The sequence below is a fragment of the Prinia subflava genome, chromosome 1 (genome assembly GCF_021018805.1).
Source record: "Prinia subflava isolate CZ2003 ecotype Zambia chromosome 1, Cam_Psub_1.2, whole genome shotgun sequence".
Taxonomy (NCBI): Eukaryota; Metazoa; Chordata; class Aves; order Passeriformes; family Cisticolidae; genus Prinia; species Prinia subflava.
Window position 1 is genome coordinate 143934346 of NC_086247.1, and position 19306 is coordinate 143953651.

A 19306-nucleotide genomic window follows, 5' to 3' on the forward strand; every position below is an offset into this window, starting at 1 on the left:
GTTTATCTTTTGCCACAGTGTTTAAATATCAAATTAATAACACAATAACAGAGATGTCAGTTAAAAAAGCAACATGATCTGTACTCTATAAATAAAGCTATGCAATCTCACGGCATATACTATTGCAAATATCTTTGCATTTGTTTATATGGAAAGGCAACTGGAGTGGAAACAATGAGATGAAAATCATGTTCTGAGTAGTCCCAGAAGGAATACCTCTCCTGGTCAAATGGCAGTGGATTGCTTCTGGCATCCGTGGGAAGATGTCATTCCTGTCATCACACAATGGCCCAGGCTGTTCTTTTATGCTTTCCCATTATTTGTTCTCTTTTCTACATGCTTCAATACATTCTGGCAGTGGACATTTTTTGGGTTGCTTTCTGGAAGACAGAGATGTGACCTAGCAAATAGACCAGCAATATAATATTAATTATGTTATGTTATGTGTTATGTTACGTTATATTGTAGGCTTACAGAATAATAAGCTGATACCGTATGAGCTATTTCAGGTAGTTATATTAGCACCAATATTTAATATTAAAAGTTTGTATTAACAGCTTTAATACTGTTCTACATTTTCCTAAAGAATTCTTCTTTACAGCTCAGTGCAGAATTTTGTCCCTGGCATTTTAAAACTAAGCAGTAATATTTGCAGCCAGGTAGACTTTTGCCTTACAGATTACTCTGCAGACATCTGTACCCTCATGGAATGCCTAGGCTGGGTACGGGTATAAAGTCTCTAAAGATCTTACCACATCTTAGTATCTAAATAAAGTAGTTTATTTATACAAAAGTACATATCTGAAGGCAGAGAGTTCTAAGAGCGGCCTTATTCTACAACCAGTTACAAACCTAGGCAAAGAAAGTCTAAACAAGACAATAACTAAAGCATAGAAATCTTAACACATACAACTCTAATGAAACAGCGAACAAGCACAAGATTCCTAACAAACAAAGCTCTAATAAAACTATAGACAGAGCATATAATTCACAGCCTCAGGGTAAAGCAACCTCTTATTACTGTCTGCATTTTCAATCGCTGGGATCACACTAACAGAGAGGAATCGGTCATAAGTTTCAGACAGGAATCTCAGCCACAGGGATCATAGTAACAAAAGGGACCCCGAAATTCCAAACCCACACAGAGCCCTCGGCCACAGGGACGCGGACGCAACGGGAAATCCCGAACCGCACAGAGCTCCCGTCCGGGGGATCGCAAGGGCAGTGGGGGCCCGAGCCACGCAGGGTTCCCGAGGGCAATGGGGGTCCGAGCCGCGCAGGGTTCCCGTCCGTGGGATCGCAAAGACAGTGGGGCCCCGGGGTCCCTCCCCACACAGAGTCCCCGACTGTCCCAACCAGCGCACCGGTAGTGAGTGCTGCAGGGGAAAAGGGGGGACCCCGGGGCTCAGGTCCCTTGGAGCGGGGACCGCGATGTATAATACCTTAAAATCCCGTCTCGGCTCCCTGTCAAGGATCGTTCCTCAGGTTGCAGAGAATGGAGGTTGGATCGATGGATCGAATTGATCAATCAATCGATGCCTCCACCTCCAACCCTGAGGCTTTTTATCCCAAATTGCAAAATGCATATTCATGTTTTTTATCTACACACTAACCAATCTAGGTACAATTCTAAAGTTCGTAAAACTACGAAAAACAGTATCAGAACCTACGCACATAACATATCTATTAACGCAAAACACTATCTTGCTAGCCTGAAGTTCTATCTTGTTATTGTAAAAAACCTCTATCCTATCATATATGAAAAACTCTGTCTTCCCTACATAAAGTTTATACGAGTTACAAACAGCAGTCTACCCTATTTTTGTTATGTCTTCACTCTATCGCAAGGCCTGAAGCTGTGTCCTTCTACACTGAACTAAGACTTAGGGCATGTAAAGCTTAAAGCTAAGGGTTAGATTTCTACTTTATGCATTTAAAGCTTTTATATATTCTAATTTTTCTAAAGGCTTTAATTCTATCTCTGTACTTTTCACTCTCTGTAGAAGATCCATAGAAACATAGACTCCGACAATGGAAGTAGAGGCTTTTGCTTTACCAGCACATAGATTTTTTGTGTGTTCCCTTTTCTTTGTAGACTGTTATTATTTTAGGATTTTGACAGGATTTTTTTCCCAGGTCATTATTAGGTGAAGGTCCATCTTCCCTTGCTTCTTCCTTCTGTATCCCACCTTTATATTGACAGAATACCTAGAATACTCCCAGGATTTCAGGGCATGTGTGACCTGGCATCTGGGAGGGATTGTCTGAACATCCAACAACCATGCAGCATTCTCCAGTTTTATTCCCAGAATGCTTCCTAGTGTTTGACAAAGAAAAATTGGAAATTGGAATTCATGCAGCATGGTTTTGGCTCTTTAGATTTAGGACATCAGATCTGAAATTAAAAACTGAAATCCCAAACCAACTCTTCATTCTCAAAGCATTAGTCAGGGGTTCTGCAGTCATTGAAACAATAGAACAAGCAGCATTTTTATTTCTTCTCCTTTCCCTGCATTACCATTGCAATGCCCTTATTATCAACACTCTCCAGAATTGTTACAGCTAATCCTCATCCCTTGGTTTACCGGCTCTGTTCTATCATAATAGTTTCCCTCCAAATTTGCTTATGTTTCCCAAATGTTAGCAAATAATGTGTGCTATACAGCTATTACATTCTCCTCCTTCAGAACTGCCACTCATGTTAATCTTATTTGAAGCTGGAGTATTACAACTCCATATATGATGTGAATTGCAAACTGTGTCATAGAATGTGCTGTCAAAGTAGATGAGATGGGAGTTTCAACATGTTGAGTTCTGGTTCAAACAGTGATTTACTATGTCCTTCACAAAAATATTTTAAAATAAGGTTTTGATTTTTTTTCTTTATATTTTTTAGGTCAATGTTTTTTTCCATTTGATTGGCGCCGTGAAAAATATTATTATTCTGCTCTGATACAGTCAGGGGAGCTAATCAGTTTTAATCTAAAAATAACATTTTTGTCCTCCAAGCACATTCACAGTTATGCTCAGTCACATGCTGTGAACATAGGAAGAAATCTATCCCTCACAGATCTTCATGGCCTCCTTGTTATAGGCAGAATTTGTAGCAGGGTGCGTGTGACTTGAAAGGATGTAAAAATTAATTTCTCACTCAAAATTCTATTTCCTAGCCTATTAGATTTAATGCTATGTGTGCTTCCAGCAGGCATTTCTGTACTTTTCCAGATGCTGGCTCTCACAGTATGATTGGAAGAATCGTGTATTGTCATAGGAAATCTGGAGATACCCACTCCAGACACTTGAGGGGTTTTTTTAAAGGATGCTTCATACAGGGTAAAAACTATTTTTCAGGAGCTCTTTTTATTAAATCTTGAAATGTTATTAAAGCTTTAACTGTAGCCTGGCAGGTATATCTCTTCCAAGACAGTGAAATTGTCCCAGTCATATCTTCTTTTAAAAGAAGAATTCTAGTCCAAAGAAAATACACCTTGACATCTTTTCTAGTGTTTCAGGGCTCAAGATAAAATGAGCTTTGCTTTCTCTCAGCTTTACTCATCGTAGGGCTGTAGTGTGCCAGAAACACTGGAGCTCTACATGCTTTTGAACATCTTTTGACAATGCATCTCTTTCTCCCCTGGATTTAAAATATGTATTAAGTGTTTTGTATATTCTCTTCAGTGGCATAGTCTTCCAGTCCCTCTGAACAATGTAAGTTCCTTGAGCTCCACCTGAGCCCCTGGTGCACTGCCGGGCCTGCAAGCCCTGTGCCTGTCCCTCCCACTTCATACACTTCAGCAGTGGAGCACTGAGAATCCTTGCTCAGTTTGCCACAGTGAATCTTGGATCCTTTAAAGTCTCTACTTCCTTATTATATTTTCAAGTTTAAAAACGGTAATTTCCTGGAGAGAATAGCATATTTCACGCAGTGTCCACTGCCAAAAATAACCATTTTATTAAGATTTTTGGATGTTAAGGTGCTCATAGTGGCAGATTTCATATTCAAATTGCAGGCAGATACCAAAACTGTTATCTGAGGAGACAGTTAATTTTTCATCTTAAAGCTGGTCATGAAGATCGTGTCTGCACTGTGTTTAATTTTTACTAAAGTCTTTTTTAAAAAAAAGGTTTCCTCAATCCCTTTTCAGTTTTGGCTCAGAACTGGTGATGCTTGGCCTTTTCATCTGATCATTGCCCTGTTAGTTCTTTACCAGCAAATTTTTGTTAGGGTACAGGCACTGGAGCTCAAATAAGCATTGTAAGAGAAAACGAGATCAGTTCAGTCTGTGATGCTCCACCACATAATTCTCGTTTTGAAAGCAGTCTGGGATTTGCAAGTGAACAGAAGTAACCTTTATCAGGGCAACCTTTGCACAGGCTGTCTCTTCCTTCCTTCCTTATTAGATAAGGACATGCACTCTCACTCACGGAGACAGGATCATAATTGTTTTCCTTCACACAGATACTCTCACAAAGCATTATAGAAATGACATTAACAGCGTGCTGAAATGCAACCACACGTGGGATGTTTTTTTATCCTGACAATGAATTATCACTCTGCAGCAGGAAGAAGACAATTTGTCTCCAGGTACCGGTGAAAACCTTTAGGGAACCTTTAATAAAAGTCCTTAGAGAACTTTGAATGGCTGCCTACAGCAGAGAGGATTTCTGGCTTGCTTCATCTGAAAGATTGATCTCTCTAGGTGTGGGCAGACATAGTCTAAAGCTATGCACACCTCATTTTTCATACCCCAGCAAGTGCTGTGCCTTCAAGAAATGTAAAATGATAGTTCCAAAGTCAGCAATTGGTCTCAAACCTCATGCTACAATACCTCAGCTCTGTGTTTTGCCATCCAGCAACATTACGTGTCATTTCAAGCTGTGAATTGTGGAGGATTTGACAATGAGCATCTCTGGCAAGTCTCTTCCTATCTGCAGTTGGGACTGTGTTGAGTTGTTTCACCTGGTCCCCACTGTCTCTCTGAGGTTTTTCCTGTACTTACAACATTTAGCGATATAAAGTGTTTATGGCAAGTTGAGGGTTGCCAAGTAGCAGATTTCCAAAATAGCAATGTCTTGATTTGGAAAGACAGGTATCTGTCAGGGGAAACTGGAGTTTCCCATGTAATGGAGAATGTAAAAACCCTCTCCCTCCAAATTATTACAATTTTGCAATTAGGAGCTTTCAGGCAAAAATATGGGAATAGGAATAACAGTTGTTTACTAGGAATATAAAAAAAAATTACAAACGCAGTAGTACAAAAAAAAACAAACAAGCAAACAAACAAAAGTCCTAGAAAACCCTGACAGAGTCAGAGATATGACCTGACACCCTGTTGTCAGGGTTGGGAGCAGTCCAAATAAATCCTCCTGGAGTAACAGATGTTGTTCTGTGAAGTAGAGATGATCCTGTAGAACAAAGGGTCCAGTGCTGGCGAGATAGGTCCGGTCCTCCTCCAAGGATTCAGTAGAAAACCAGCTGCTTTAGTGTTTGGGATTGCAGGTTTTATGCTGGTGGAAAGGCTTTGGCTCCTCCCAACTGGGTGGAGCATCTCACAATGGAATGAGGTGATGTTATCAGTCATGTGAGAGGCCTTCAATGGCCCATTCACAGGTGATGTCCCTCAGAGGAGAATGGGTGCAGGAGGAGAGAAGAACAATATCTCCCAACAGGTTTCAACAGATGAAAATAGAATACACATTTTTGGTTACATTTTTCAACTCAAGACAAGCAAGTAACACTTCTTACAAACCAGTGCATCCTGAAAATCTGTTCCATTCACAGGTAGGACTGATTTTATTTGAGAGGAAAAGAGGATTTGTTTGGGGATTTTTTTTTATGGAAGATTATTTAGGTATGTCTCTTTGCTACTTACAAAGTAGTTTTCACCATTGCAACCATTCATTTCACATTACTCAAAAGACAGGCGTTTTGATAGCTTGTCTGTGGAATCTGAAATAATCGTTCCCTTTGAAGTGAGTCACCTTTTTTTGTGGGCCACATGTAAGCTTTGACAGCCTCAGACAAAGAAGTGCACTTTTAATTCAAACTTTGTTTTCCCAACACAAGTTTGGCCCAAGGTCCTCGCTATTCTTGGCCTGTCTTGCTGAGGTATGAGGAACAGCAAAGACTGTCGTGTTTACATGGTTGAGCATGTAAGTAACATTGTGGTGTGTCTGCAGGATGTATAAAGGTTTCAGATCTTCCATCTCCTGGCTGTCAGTCCAGTATCCCAACACCACTTGAGTAGTAGGAAACAAGTTCTTCTGTGGGCACCAGTTATCACAGAAACACCTACATGGGGCAAGGGATGTCAGCCCTTTCTTCATGTCTCTGTTCTCTGCAGTAGTTTCAGTTTCTGGGTCAGGATGGAGCCACCAGAAGCAGGCAGAAGGTGAGGATAACTAGTTATGAGGTGTGAGAGACTGAGACTGAAGGTGGAATTGAGAGACATCAAGTAGGAGACTTCCAGAAAGCTTCATTGGGTTTATACTGCAAAATCCTCAACCAGAGCTCCTATGGCCCTTGAGAACAGTGTCTTTCACAGCACCTCTGCTTCAGCATCTTGATTTGCCTTTGTCTTGCAAGGCAGGATTTAGTGTGGCCACCAGTGCATGTTGTGGGGTTTGAAAGTCTGTAAAGCACACTGCCCATGCCTGGTGAAATTCTTCCAATCTCCTGTGGCAGCATTACATCACATGAGTTTTCAGTCATGTTTTCCTTACAACTGAAAGAATATCTATACAGAAAAAAATGGGCTGAAGATTTTAATGCTGTCGGAGGTGGGTTGTTCTGATGTAAAGCAGTCTGCTGTTACAAACTGTTACACGTGCATAAATTGTATTAAGAAATCTATGTATGTGTGTGAACTGCTACAAATGAATGATTAATATTTATGTGGATATCCTCTAAGACAGTCAATATGGCACTGAGGGAAAGTCATTCTTTCTTGTGCTGTCTAAAAAACTCTACACTGTTAATACAAGTTTCTTTTTCTTGTTGTTTTGCTTTGCTGTGAGATGAGTTTGACTGGTGATTTCTTAGCTGATACATCCCTCAGGGCCATGGTATGCTGATGCTCAAGAGTCTACATTTTCTGCTGGTTTCCTTATGTTAGATTTCTTAATGGAATTTGTCAGGTTAATTTCTGTTTACAAAGTTCCTCATTAAATGGAATTTCATTGCTTGAGAATTGGCATTTTCTTGATATAGTGGTGAAACAGTTTGTAGCAGTCTTTTATAGAATATACAGTTATAACAACATTGTAATTTAAAATTGAGATCAATGCCATTGCTGCATTCAATGATAAAATTTATATGTCCTTTTTTAAATTGGCAGTTAGAAAATCATACATACATTAGTAAGCATTTATTAGATTAAATTTAATGGGAAATTTTGAGCAATGGTAGTATGAATCTGATATTTTAAGGAACTCATGACCTCCCTTTATAGATGATAGGGTAGCAGGTCTCAGAAGCTGTTTTGACCAAGGGATGGTGTTCTCCATGGAGCACTCCAGCCTTCCTCTTCCTGCCATTTCTTTGGAGGGACCCTCAGGAGAGCCATCCCTCTTGCACTGTTCAGGCACCCACATTTCCTTCCTCTGAGCAGATTCCAAGAGTGGAGACAGGTCTCATCCTCATGTGGAACCAGGATTAGCTCTGGCTAAGTGTTTGTCCTGTAGGTTTGTCAACAGAGATGTGGACCAGCTGACATGAGAGTCAGTGAGGACAGTAATTAATGCTCGAAAGCCCATTAAGTCCTGGAAGCCCCACTGGTGCAGCTGTGGTGGGGCCAACAACATGCTCCCCACAGTGTTGTTCATGGAGACACCAGAGTATTATTCTCTGTTGTTCAAAGAATACTCTCATTGTCTGGTTTTATATGGGCAAAGATGATACACAAGCTTAAGTTTAAAAAGCCTTGCTGAAAAAAATACCTGTTCATTTTTTCCTGTTTTAGAAGCGTTCTGGCTATAGTAAGCAACTGCAAATACAGTAATTCTGGATAGAAGGAGTTATATAGCATAGATTTTGAAACATCAGTTAATTGTCTCATATTGCTTGCTCAGCTATCAAAGTTCTGATAATTGCTGCCATATATGTATGGAAAAGTAAGCTTTTGCTTTTCCTCTGTTCTCATTGCTTCTCCATTTTAGATGGTTTTATTTGACTACATAAAAATTGCATTAAGAATTAGTCAGGCTCTGGGGCTTTCTTTCCATCATACAATTTTGCTTTGAATAAATCAATAGATTAAGGCAACTGTTCTGTATTTCTGGTTGTTTTCCATGGTTGAGTGTGCTCTATGGTTGATTTGAAAGATACTTTAATTTGATCTTTTGAGTCTCTTTAGGCAGTTTTCAGTAGAATAATTCTGTGAATAAAGGGTTAATATTTCTACGCACATTTACATGTAGGGCTTTGCCCTATTGAAGAGCCTGGTGGATTGATGTGGAGTTCATAAAAGAGTAATGACAAGACACTATACATAAAGCAGATGTAATGCTGTAGAAGCACAGCATCTCCGAAAGAACAGCTATGGCCCCGACTGGGAAATCATTACGTGACTTTTAATCTCACTGCTTCCATCCCCTTGGTGAAAGTAAAATGTAATGAGCTTACTCTAATGGACACTTGACTGTGTGTAGTGCTCCTGAAACGTGCCTGTAACTACTCAATGAAATGCTTATTGACAAATCAGGTTAGATCAGCATAAATAGGGAAACTCTCACCACTGTACACCCATCGTAACATATTAATAGTTGAAAGCTTTCTCCAGGTGGAAGCATCTGTAGTCTGTATAATTTCCTAGAATTATCACAAAATCACAGAATGGCTGAGGTTGGCAGAGATGTGTGAAGTTGACCTAGTCCAGCTTCCCTGCCCAAACAGGGTGCCCAGGACTATATCCATGGTCGCTTTTGGATACCTCCAAGTATGGAAACTCTACAGCCTCTATGGATGCTTTGTGCCAGTCACCCTCCCAGTAAAAAGGTGTTGCCATGAGGTTTTTTCCTGATTTGCCGAGCGTTCATATTAAAAGAGAAATGTGCAGTTTCTCACGCTCGTGAATGTAAACACAGGACCATGTTTTGTAAACACTGCCTTTGTTATGAATTCTTTCTCAAGGAGAAGGGGAGGTTGAATGACAGCCTCCTTGACCAATGTGGTGGGGAGGTGGGAATTCCATCCTCCAATCCACAAGCCTCATAGGAAATGTATAAAAGTGGGTTTTTGTAAATAAACTTCGTCTTCTGCCCTGCATGCTATGTCCACCCAGATCTGTCTCCCCAGTGTCATTTCTGGTTAGGCCTCACGGTGATAAAAAGGTGTTTCATGATTGTCAGAGAGAACTTCCTCTCTTTTGGTTGTGTCCATTGCCTCTGGTCCCATTGCTGGGCAAAGTAAGAAAAGAACCTGGCTCCATCTTCTTCATACCCTCCCTTCAGGTGTTTGTACACATTGATTAGATCCCTCCCTAAGCATTCTCTTCTTGAGGCTGAGCCGTCCCAGCTTTCACTCTTTCCTCACAGGAGGGATACTCCAATCCCTTAATTATCATAGTGGCCCTTTGCTGACTCTCCAGTAGCTCTGTGTCTTTTACTTGGGAGCCCAGAACTGGTCCCAGCACTGGAGATGTGCCTCACTGGTGCTGAGGGGAAGGGTCACCTCCCTCAGCCTGCTGCCAGTGCTTTGCTCACACAGCTCAGGATGCCGTTTGCCTTCCTCGTGCCAGGGCACATTGCTGGTTCACACTCAGCATTCTCTCCACCAGGAGCCCCAGGTTCTTTACCAAAAAGCTGCTCTCCAGACCATTCTGGCACAGGGGTTTGTTCCTCCACAGGTTCAGGACTTTGAATTTGCCTTTGGTGAACTTTATGAGGGCCCTGTCTGGCCATTTCTCCAGGGATCTCTCTGGATGGAACAACCCTCTGTCAGAGCAGGCTTTCCTCCCAGCCGCTTGTCATTTCTGAAGAGATGCAAGGGCAGATGCCCAGATGCCATCTGATGGCTTCCACTGTCTTTATGATTTATGATGCTATAAATAAGAGGATATCTAGCTTGTGGAATTCCTTTGTCAATGTACAGATGAGTTTTGATAGTCACCTAAAAGGAAATCAATGTAAAGGAAAGAGACTGTTTTCCTCTCAAGATAATGTGCCCAAGGACAAAAATGATTTCAGCCTGTAATCACTTCTAATCAATTCTGTGTATTTTGTCATCTCTTAGGATGCAGGAAGTCAACAAATAGGCTTTTTGCTTGGAAGCTGTGGAGTTACTGTGGCCTTGACCAGCGACGCATGCCATAAAGGACTGCCTAAGAGCCCCACAGGGGAGATACCACAGTTTAAAGGTAATCTAACCTAGTTTATCATGGCTGGCACTGGTCCTTTGCTACAACAAACTGCACTTGTTTAGTGGCCATGGGTGAGGGTCAGCCCATGATGAAACACTTCCACAGGAGCTGCTGGGACACTGCTGTCCTCCTGTGTCACTGCTGCCAGCCGTGGCTGTGCCAACCTCATGGGTGGAGAGCAGCACCAGTGCTCCCAATCTCAGCCAGGCTGCTGAGATCATCTGTGGCCACAAAAATTAAACCAACACTTAGGACTGTAGTAGATGAGAAGTATTCATATGATTCACTCCTTTAGTGAAGTGTAGGCACAGTAACTTCTGACAGGGGAGTGTCAGTGAAACTGCTGGGGTCAATAACAGCTTAAACTGCCCAACCATTCCCTCAGGGACTGCCTAAAAAGACCTCAGTAGCTGTGTTAAGTAGGCAGTTCTGCAAAATCTTCTTTCTCATACTACACGGAGGTTCAAAGGAAGCAATGTTTAGGTAATGATGACACAGACTTTTCAAGAATAAAACTCTGGCAGGGAAGGCTTTTGTATTTTCTTATCCAGCAGAAACTCAACAAAAGCTGGCTTTTGTTTTTACCTCAGGCTGGCCAAAGCTGCTGTGGTTTGTCACAGAGTCTAAACACCTCTCCAAGCCGCCTCGTGACTGGTTCCCACACATCAAGGACGCCAACAACGACACAGCTTACATTGAGGTGAGTTAATGAAGATGCATCTTCTCCTCAAATCATTACATATGGCACTTCTGGATCAGGTAAACATCATTATTCATTCAGTAGTCACAGAAGCAAAATCATCCTGGTTTAGCTTGTTAATAAGTAATGTTTTCTAATCAATTCGACCAGTACTGATTCAGAAAAATCAATGGAATGTTAAATTGTATTTTGGGTGTTTCTAACGTTAACATTTTAATGTGGCTGCTGCAGTGTTATATTACATTTGCCTTGAGCAATCTTGGTTGTGTTCAGTGTGCTTTGTTCACTAGCTTTGGGATGGAGAGATGAGAAGGTTCACACTGAAGCTTCAGTTCTCGTATCACAGCCTTCAGACCCTTTGAAAGAGATAGAATTTCTTGTTCAAATGCTTGCCTGTCTCTTACTGCTTTATGAGTCACACTCCCTAAAACAGAACAGCATCAGGAAGGGAAAGTTAGCAATGCTGTTGAATTTCATTTTCCTCCTTTTCTTTCCCATCATTTTCTCTCCCTTCTGCAGAGACTCAAATGCTTTGAATTCAGTGGTGTTAATATTGAATTTAAATGATTCTTCAAAGGGAAGTGAATGGACCAAAGCTGTATTCAGGACACTAGGCTAGAGAAGCAGAGATGTCTTCACTCTCAATCTTGCTGATTATCTTCATCATGGAGAAAGATAAATGTTTCGTTTATTATCTGCCACTGATAGTTCTCACACACATAAAATTGCAAAACTTAATTCAATGATCACCAATGGCCTCCCACCTCTTTTCTGCTGCTTTTTCATGAGTCTCATATTCTTCTGATCAAAGAGCTTGTGCCTTTCAGACTGTATACATATAGATTATTATCACAGCACCCAGCAAGGATTCTGCAGTCAGCTCTTATCACATGCCTTGTAAGATGCAGAAGGGAGAAGATGGGGTTTAGTGCTTGGCCTATAAAATCTAACATGTAAACACTGAACAGACTGAACTAGGTTATTCTCTGCTAAATCTAGCCAGTCCATTAGTCACTGACATGATCAGAATTGTTAGAATTATATTTCCATAATGCCTGTTTTCAAACAACTCATGGATTTCAGATACCAAACCTTGGAATCTTCAGTCAAAAGAGAAAGCCTATCTGAAAAAAAATGCCTTTTAACAAAAAAATGTGTCCAAAACTCCCCAGGACTGCTGCCTTCTTAAAATAGAGTCATTAGATGTGTCCATCATTCACCTGCAGAGGAAACACTTTAAACATAGCTATTAAATAATGGAAATAGGGCAATTATTTCACACTGACTTTCCATGCTTATTTCTTTTCAGTACAAAACATGTAAAGATGGAAGTGTGCTTGGGGTAACTGTGACAAGGATTGCACTGCTGACACACTGCCAAGCCCTGACCCAGGCATGTGGATACACAGAAGGTACAGAGTGCACTCCCCTTACATCATCCTTAAAATCAAGTGGGGATTGTATTTTATTTTTCATCAGTCTCCTATATTATGTTTTACACAGTTTGGTGCCAAAGGCTTCTAGATTTAAAAACATATCTTTTTTTTTTTTCCTATTTGTTTCAGGAAATATGTTCATGTTTAAAATATCTATAGGAGAGGTACAAATAATGTCTTAAGCAATATAAATCCTGCAGTGCAGATTTACTTTGAAAGTTGACCTTTGAGGTCATCAGTCATGTTATACTGAAGCTTCCTTCCTTTGAGTGGGTTTGCCTTGGGTCAATGCCATGTTCTAAAAAATAAATTCTGCTTTGTTTTTGTTGGACAGCTGAAACAATTGTGAATGTACTAGATTTCAAGAAGGATGTTGGTTTATGGCATGGAATTCTTACAGTAAGTATGTTTTTTTATTCTCTCTGAGTATTTGAAAATAAACTAACCTAATATGCTTAGTGCTGTCACAAACTGGGATGTCCTACGGTTTCTTCTAATACAATTTTTTCTGCTTTGAAAGCAAAATAAATGTCATTTAAACCCATGATCCTCTCCTAGTGCACTTACCCATAGTGAGCATGGTAAAGATGTCAGTGTATTTTTATGTATCCTGTCAAGTACTGTGATCCCATTCTTACCACGTTATCTCACCAATATGTGATTTTGAGATAAAACTTTATAGCAGAAACAAATCCAATTAGTACTTGCCTCTGTAGGGATATTATCCACTGGCATAGTTCTATTGTCCCTGACTAGCTTCCCTGTCTAAACTCCCACCAACAGATGTTTTTACTAACATTGACTATTCCCAATACTTTAAATCGCATTAATTTTCTACATGGTGTGGGAATGTCTTCCTCAATTGACATGGGAGATGGTTGACATATTTTTAAGGATTGCTTCTTAAGTTGCTGTTGCAATCAATGACTGACAAAATGTTCAGTATTCACTGATCATTTTAAGAACAGATGTCAAGCCTTGAAGGGTCATTGTTTGGGGTTCCCATGGTTTTGGGGCTCCACAGGATTCCCGGTGATCTGATAGGTTTTTCCCATGCAGAGTTATTCTGTTCTTACTATCAAAGTGCAGTAATAACATTTCTGAAGCAGAAACGATTAGGCTTAACACGCATAAGTGTCTCATGTTAAAAAACCATCTTTATCACTGGTTGAAAGCAAGTGGCTAATAGAGCTTTTCTGTGCCCTCCTTTGCTATTAATCTTGTTCTGAACTTCATTTTTTTCAGTACTTGCCTGTTTTCTGGTACCTATGCTTGTGCCAGACTGAAAGGAGAACTTTTGCAGTTCTCCAAGTGTTTAGATGACTAATCCACTGGGACACTTAACCTTTCTGAAGCCTAGGTTTTCCAAAACAAATACTGTATTTAACTTGAGCTGCTATGAGGGGAGGCGTGTTGCCCTCAGGAGAAATTTCTAAATGGTAACAGAAGTAAAGCAGCAGCTCATTTACAGACTGTTTGTTTAACACTGAGAAATCACTGATGCAATTGATGGGCTCAGACTGAGAGATTAGCTTTGGATTTGTCATTGGTTTCACTCAGCTGCTTTTTCTAAACTTCCTGGAACTTTCATGACTTTGTTGAAAATACTGGAATTAGCTCACCTGGAGAGGGACTAAAACCTCATTTATGTATTTTTTGTTAGAATAAATTGATTCTACTTAGTCTAGGAGTTCAATTTCTTTGTCTCCCGTCTTTTAAATAATTTGTGCCCCACTACTATTGGTAGCTTTTAGTCTTCCTGGAGATGGATTTCCATAGACAGTTATCTTGCTGGTTTTGTTCTTTTCAGTACAGTGTTCATATATATGGCATTTTATCAAGCTTAGGGATAATATTAACTGATATAGCAAACATGCATTCTTCACCCAATGTTTTTTTAATTTTTTTCTATTTAGAGTGAACCTCTTCGAGTATGAATAGAAAGAAAATGTTTCTTTTCAGTACTGCATAAAAGTTATGATCTGATCAGTCTAAATCCTTAATCCTTAATTAAAGCATTGGAAAATGGGTGTCTGTTTTATCTTAATGTAGGTAGCTAGATAGGAAAAGATGAATGCCAACACTAACAATAAAATAAGCACAGTGTGATTTGCATAGATGCCCCTGCCCATAAGACAATATGAGTAGTTGCCACAATTTTTGTATAAAACCTTTTTATCTTTTTGATTTCAGAGTGTCATGAACATGATGCATGTCATAAGTATTCCATACTCCTTAATGAAAGTGAATCCACTGTCATGGATACAAAAAGTCTGTCAATACAAAGGTAAGGAACAAGGATATACAAAAGTTTGCTTGACAGTCAAACTCAAAACTGCAAATTGGTAACACAGCTGTCTATCTTTTATATGGTGTGTTAGTAATTCTCTCCTTGCTGTTGCAGCAAAAGTTGCCTGTGTGAAGTCCAGGGACATGCACTGGGCCTTGGTGGCACATCGGGACCAGAGGGACATCAACCTCTCCTCGCTGCGGATGCTGATTGTGGCTGATGGTGCAAACCCGTGTAAGCTCTGCTGCTCCACCACAGGGGAGAACAGCAAGGGGTTTCTCTCTTACATGTAAAGCTTCAATCTTCAGCCATCTTAACTAAAATATTTGCAAAATGCGCAGTCTACTACAAACTGGGTGGCATTTATGGAAACAGTAATCAATTTGGGATTTTTTTCGAAGTATATTTTTCTTTAGCTCATCCTGAAACAAACTTGATATTCCATATAACGTAAGTTGCATTAAATCCAGTTTTGTTTAACATCACAATCATGTATAAAGACTGAATCTATAAAAGCTAAAGCAATGAAGACCTTAAGCTACAGAAAAGATCAGAACACTTCCTCTGAATGATGGTTCCCAGATGCAGAAGTAACTGAGAATTTTAGGGGAATACTTATGCTACTCTACAACATCTGAAACACATCTGAGTCACTTAATGACAATTAACAGCACGAGCTGTTTGTCTGTCTTATTTAAGATACCAGCCTTCAGGTATTCTCCTTGTTTGTAGTAGTTTGTTTGGAATTTCTGAAATAAATCCTTCATTTTCCTCATCCTAAAAAAGCGCACTGCAAAGAAATTGATTCTGTAAATCTAGCAGTAATGGCTTTTCCATCTATTTATAATGAAAAGATTTCATGTTCAAAAATTAATCTTTATTCCCTATATGCACAACTGCATATACATATATATGTATATATAGTTGTAGCAGCTCTGATGAATTTCCCAGTGGACATGGATCCTTTCTAATTGATTTTTTCCTGAAAAGCCTATATATTAAACTGCAAATTTGCAGTTTGAATAGCATCACTTCAGAAATCATACTGTTTTTCTCCTCTGATTGTTTTTCTTTTTTTTTCTTTACCTCAGGGTCCATTTCTTCCTGTGATGCATTTCTCAATGTCTTCCAAAGTAAAGGTCTAAGGCAGGAGGTCATTTGTCCCTGTGCTAGTTCACCAGAAGCTCTCACTGTGGCTATTCGAAGGTAAGTGTTACACCACTGAAAATAAACCCACTGAATGTGTATATGTAGTAATTAAAAAAAAAGAGAAAAATATTTAAATACTAATCTGCATTTTTAACTTCTATATGATATGTATAGTTTGCAATTTATGTCCAAGGAAGACATATAAGAAGAATTTTTAGAGTAATGATTTAACTTCAGAATGCTTTATGGCTCCCATTGCTGTAATTTTATCTAATTTTAAATTAAATAAGTTGAACTGCAAAAGCAAATTCTGTAAGTAAAAATGCAAAAATGCCACTATAAGCGTAAAATTAATTAAATGAGAGAATCAAGTGGAATTGCCATTGAGGAAAATCATATTCTTAAGTACTCTGTTTAGAGAGATTTATGACATTCTGCAGGTTGTTTTTGGCTGACAGGCACTTTTTAACCATTCACAGACTTTCAGTAATCATCTGGAAATGCTCTTTGAATCCGAAGGATTTGTGACTAGAAATAAAATAGATCAATTCCACTAAAACTGCTAAATGCTACTAAAACTGTTAAGTGCTATGTAGATACCATCACAGTGTTGTTCAGGTTGGAAAAGACCTTTAAGATCATTGAATCCAACCATTGACCCAGCACTGCAAAGCCTTCACTAAACTGTCCCTGAGTGCCACTGCCACATCTTTTAAATACCCAAGGATGGTGTCCCAGCCTCTTCTCTGGGCAGCTTATTCCAATGCTTCATGACCCTTTGGATGAAGAAATTTTTCTTGATATCAATCTAAACCTGCCCTGGCACAACTTGAGGCCGTTTCCTCTTGTTCTGTCACTTGTTAACTGGGAGAAAAGACCCTCCTGGCTACAGCCTCCTTTCAGGGAGTGGTAGGGAGTGATAAAGGCCCCTTTGAGCCTCTTTTTCTCCAGGTTGAGTCCCCCAACACCCTCAGCTTCTCATAAGACTTTACTCTAGCAGCAGTATCCTGTCAGGAGTGCTGTAGCACACAGTAAATGGTGTAAGTATTGTCTGTTTTGGCAGAGTTTTCCCAAAATTGTACATTGAACAGTAAGCACTTTGTTTTTAAGTTCGTGTTTCTGCAGCAAATTATAATTGTTTCACATGTTAGAACATGCAATATAAACATGTAAAGCACTAAAATAGCATTAAGTAAAGTACTTCCCTCCACAAATTCCTAAATATACTGTCCAAGTGAAATTTAACTAGATTTTCAATTAGCTTTCCAACAGAACATTTACAGGAAGAAGGACATGAGGCCAAGGGTGTGGTTGATTTTCAGCCACCTCATTATTAGTTTAGAACATCTGAAAGCAATCCATCAGGGCCTTACCCTGTCCAGGTCAGTTGTCTTTCTGTGAACTGCAGCATTTCAGAGAGCCTTCATTCAGCTCCACCAGCCTGCTCTCAGCTTTATACAAGAAGTACTAAATGTCTTTCCCTTAGATGGGTTTCCCTGCCATTGGCTGTGCAGGCCTTTGCTCCCTTGGAATGAACTCTTGCCTGTAAGCTCAGAGAGGAAGTGAATGGGCAGCAGATGTCACTTGTGCTGAGAATTGAGCAGGTTTTGAATTTCCTGGGCTGACACTGGAGAATTTGGCCCAAATCACAGCCTATGAAGTGGGAGAACCTCATAATGGCATGGCTGGTGTGCCCTTTCTAGACATAAGCTCTGTGCTTGTAGCTCTCTGAAGCACTAAAAATTAATTCATTCAAATTAGCTAGAACTGAGACTACAAAAACAATTACTAGCACATATCATTGTGGATAATTCAAAATAAAAAAATAGGCATTTTTATTTTCAGTGCTTCACTGTGTAATTACAGAGCAGTTCTTACTGCAGTGAATGTTACTGAACACGTCTCCTTTTATTTGAACTCTGTTTAATGGCAGCATAATGCTAGATGAACTTGGGAGATGGAGTATTTTTCATTTTGTTCAAGCCATCTCCACTGACAGTAAAGTCATTATCATACAAGTTCCAAAGAGTTACTGCTGGAGTATGCATTAAAATGACTCCCTGCAGAGCAGAGATCCAGAGAGTTCCCTGTTAATGCTCTGACTCTTTCAAAATCTGTGGTGTATTTTTATTGAACTTCCTACGAGGAAGAGTAACAAAACCAGTTCTCAGTTGAAATAACCTTATAGTTTAGAAAAAGACAGTAATAGACTAGAGGTATTTCAGCCTTAGAGCTGAATCACAAAGCCTAATAGGCAAAGAGATGTGTCATGCAAATAACTCATGTTATTCCCTTTTGGTTTATAGCATATTAGTCTGAACCCTTAACTTGCTTAAGGGAATGCAAAAGTTTAAGGACAGGGTTTTTTTCCCATTTAAATGGCTGGGAAAGAGCCGTGGTCAAATAGATTGTATCTGTAAATGGTAATAGGAGCTGCTCTCAAAATGCTTTGTGTGATAAGTAGTGCAAGAAAATGGATGTGATGGAAGTCCAGATGGCCTCTACTTCTGGAAGTCTGTGAGAAGCCTGCAGGAGACCTTTCTTCTCATGAGCACAAAGTGTGTGTTTTGGGGAGCAGGGATGAGAGAAAGTTGATCAATAATGTCACTGAAAGTTCCTTTTACATGATGGGAGTGTTATTTATCACAGGTGCTGGTTTACTAGTGCCATTTGTTATGCTCTAATGCATTTTCAAGTGTGCTCACATCCTTCTTTGTTGACAATGTCACTTGAGAAATATGGCTCGTAAAACCTATTAATTGAAATTTATAGAGCCCATCAGGGCAAGGCTTACATGAGCAGGACTGGCTGAGCCCCATCTAGTATTTCAAGCACAGTAGAGGAGAAATGTCACATCAGAGGACATTATCTGTTAAAAAATAGTTGTGTTGTGATGGAGTATTTGGGAACAATGCAGAATTGTGAGCTAAATATTGGCTATTTTATCCATCCTGAAAAGAGCTGGAGTCTGCTTTTCATGGATGCATAATCTGAACTCAAATCAGCACCACGTCACCTTCCAGTTTTGCATTTTAAAATGCAGGACAGTGCGAGAGTCCTTCCAGACACGTTCCCCTGACTTGGTAACTTGCATACGTCAACACTCATTTACTCAAGCCACACTCTCCATAGGTATAATTGTATCCACTGCTGCAGCAAGTGGTTTTATACTGAAACAAGCTGACAGGCATCTTGTGCTGATGCTGTGGAATTTTACAGCATGCAGGCAATGAATCTGAGCAAACTGAGGTGTTACCGGGAGGCTGCATACACAACATTTTGACCATGACTGATGAAGGCGTAATTTGTTTTAATTTTCATGTGGTAAATTAGAATGGGAAGAATTCAATTATATGCACTAAAATGAAGATGG

General features: G+C 39.8%; 1 protein-coding gene across 5 annotated transcripts in view; it reads left to right on the forward strand.

Moving 5' to 3' along the window:
* The window catches only part of DIP2C (disco interacting protein 2 homolog C), a 308853-nt gene that overhangs the window by 218202 nt on the left and 71345 nt on the right, over positions 1 to 19306 (forward strand). For all 5 annotated transcript variants that reach the window (XM_063415559.1, XM_063415579.1, XM_063415569.1 and 2 more), the window contains 7 exons: positions 10232 to 10355; positions 10949 to 11058; positions 12368 to 12470; positions 12829 to 12893; positions 14688 to 14781; positions 14899 to 15018; positions 15876 to 15990. In XM_063415559.1, coding sequence (XP_063271629.1) covers positions 10232 to 10355; positions 10949 to 11058; positions 12368 to 12470; positions 12829 to 12893; positions 14688 to 14781; positions 14899 to 15018; positions 15876 to 15990 — 731 coding nt within the window. The remainder of the gene's footprint in view (positions 1 to 10231; positions 10356 to 10948; positions 11059 to 12367; positions 12471 to 12828; positions 12894 to 14687; positions 14782 to 14898; positions 15019 to 15875; positions 15991 to 19306) is intronic.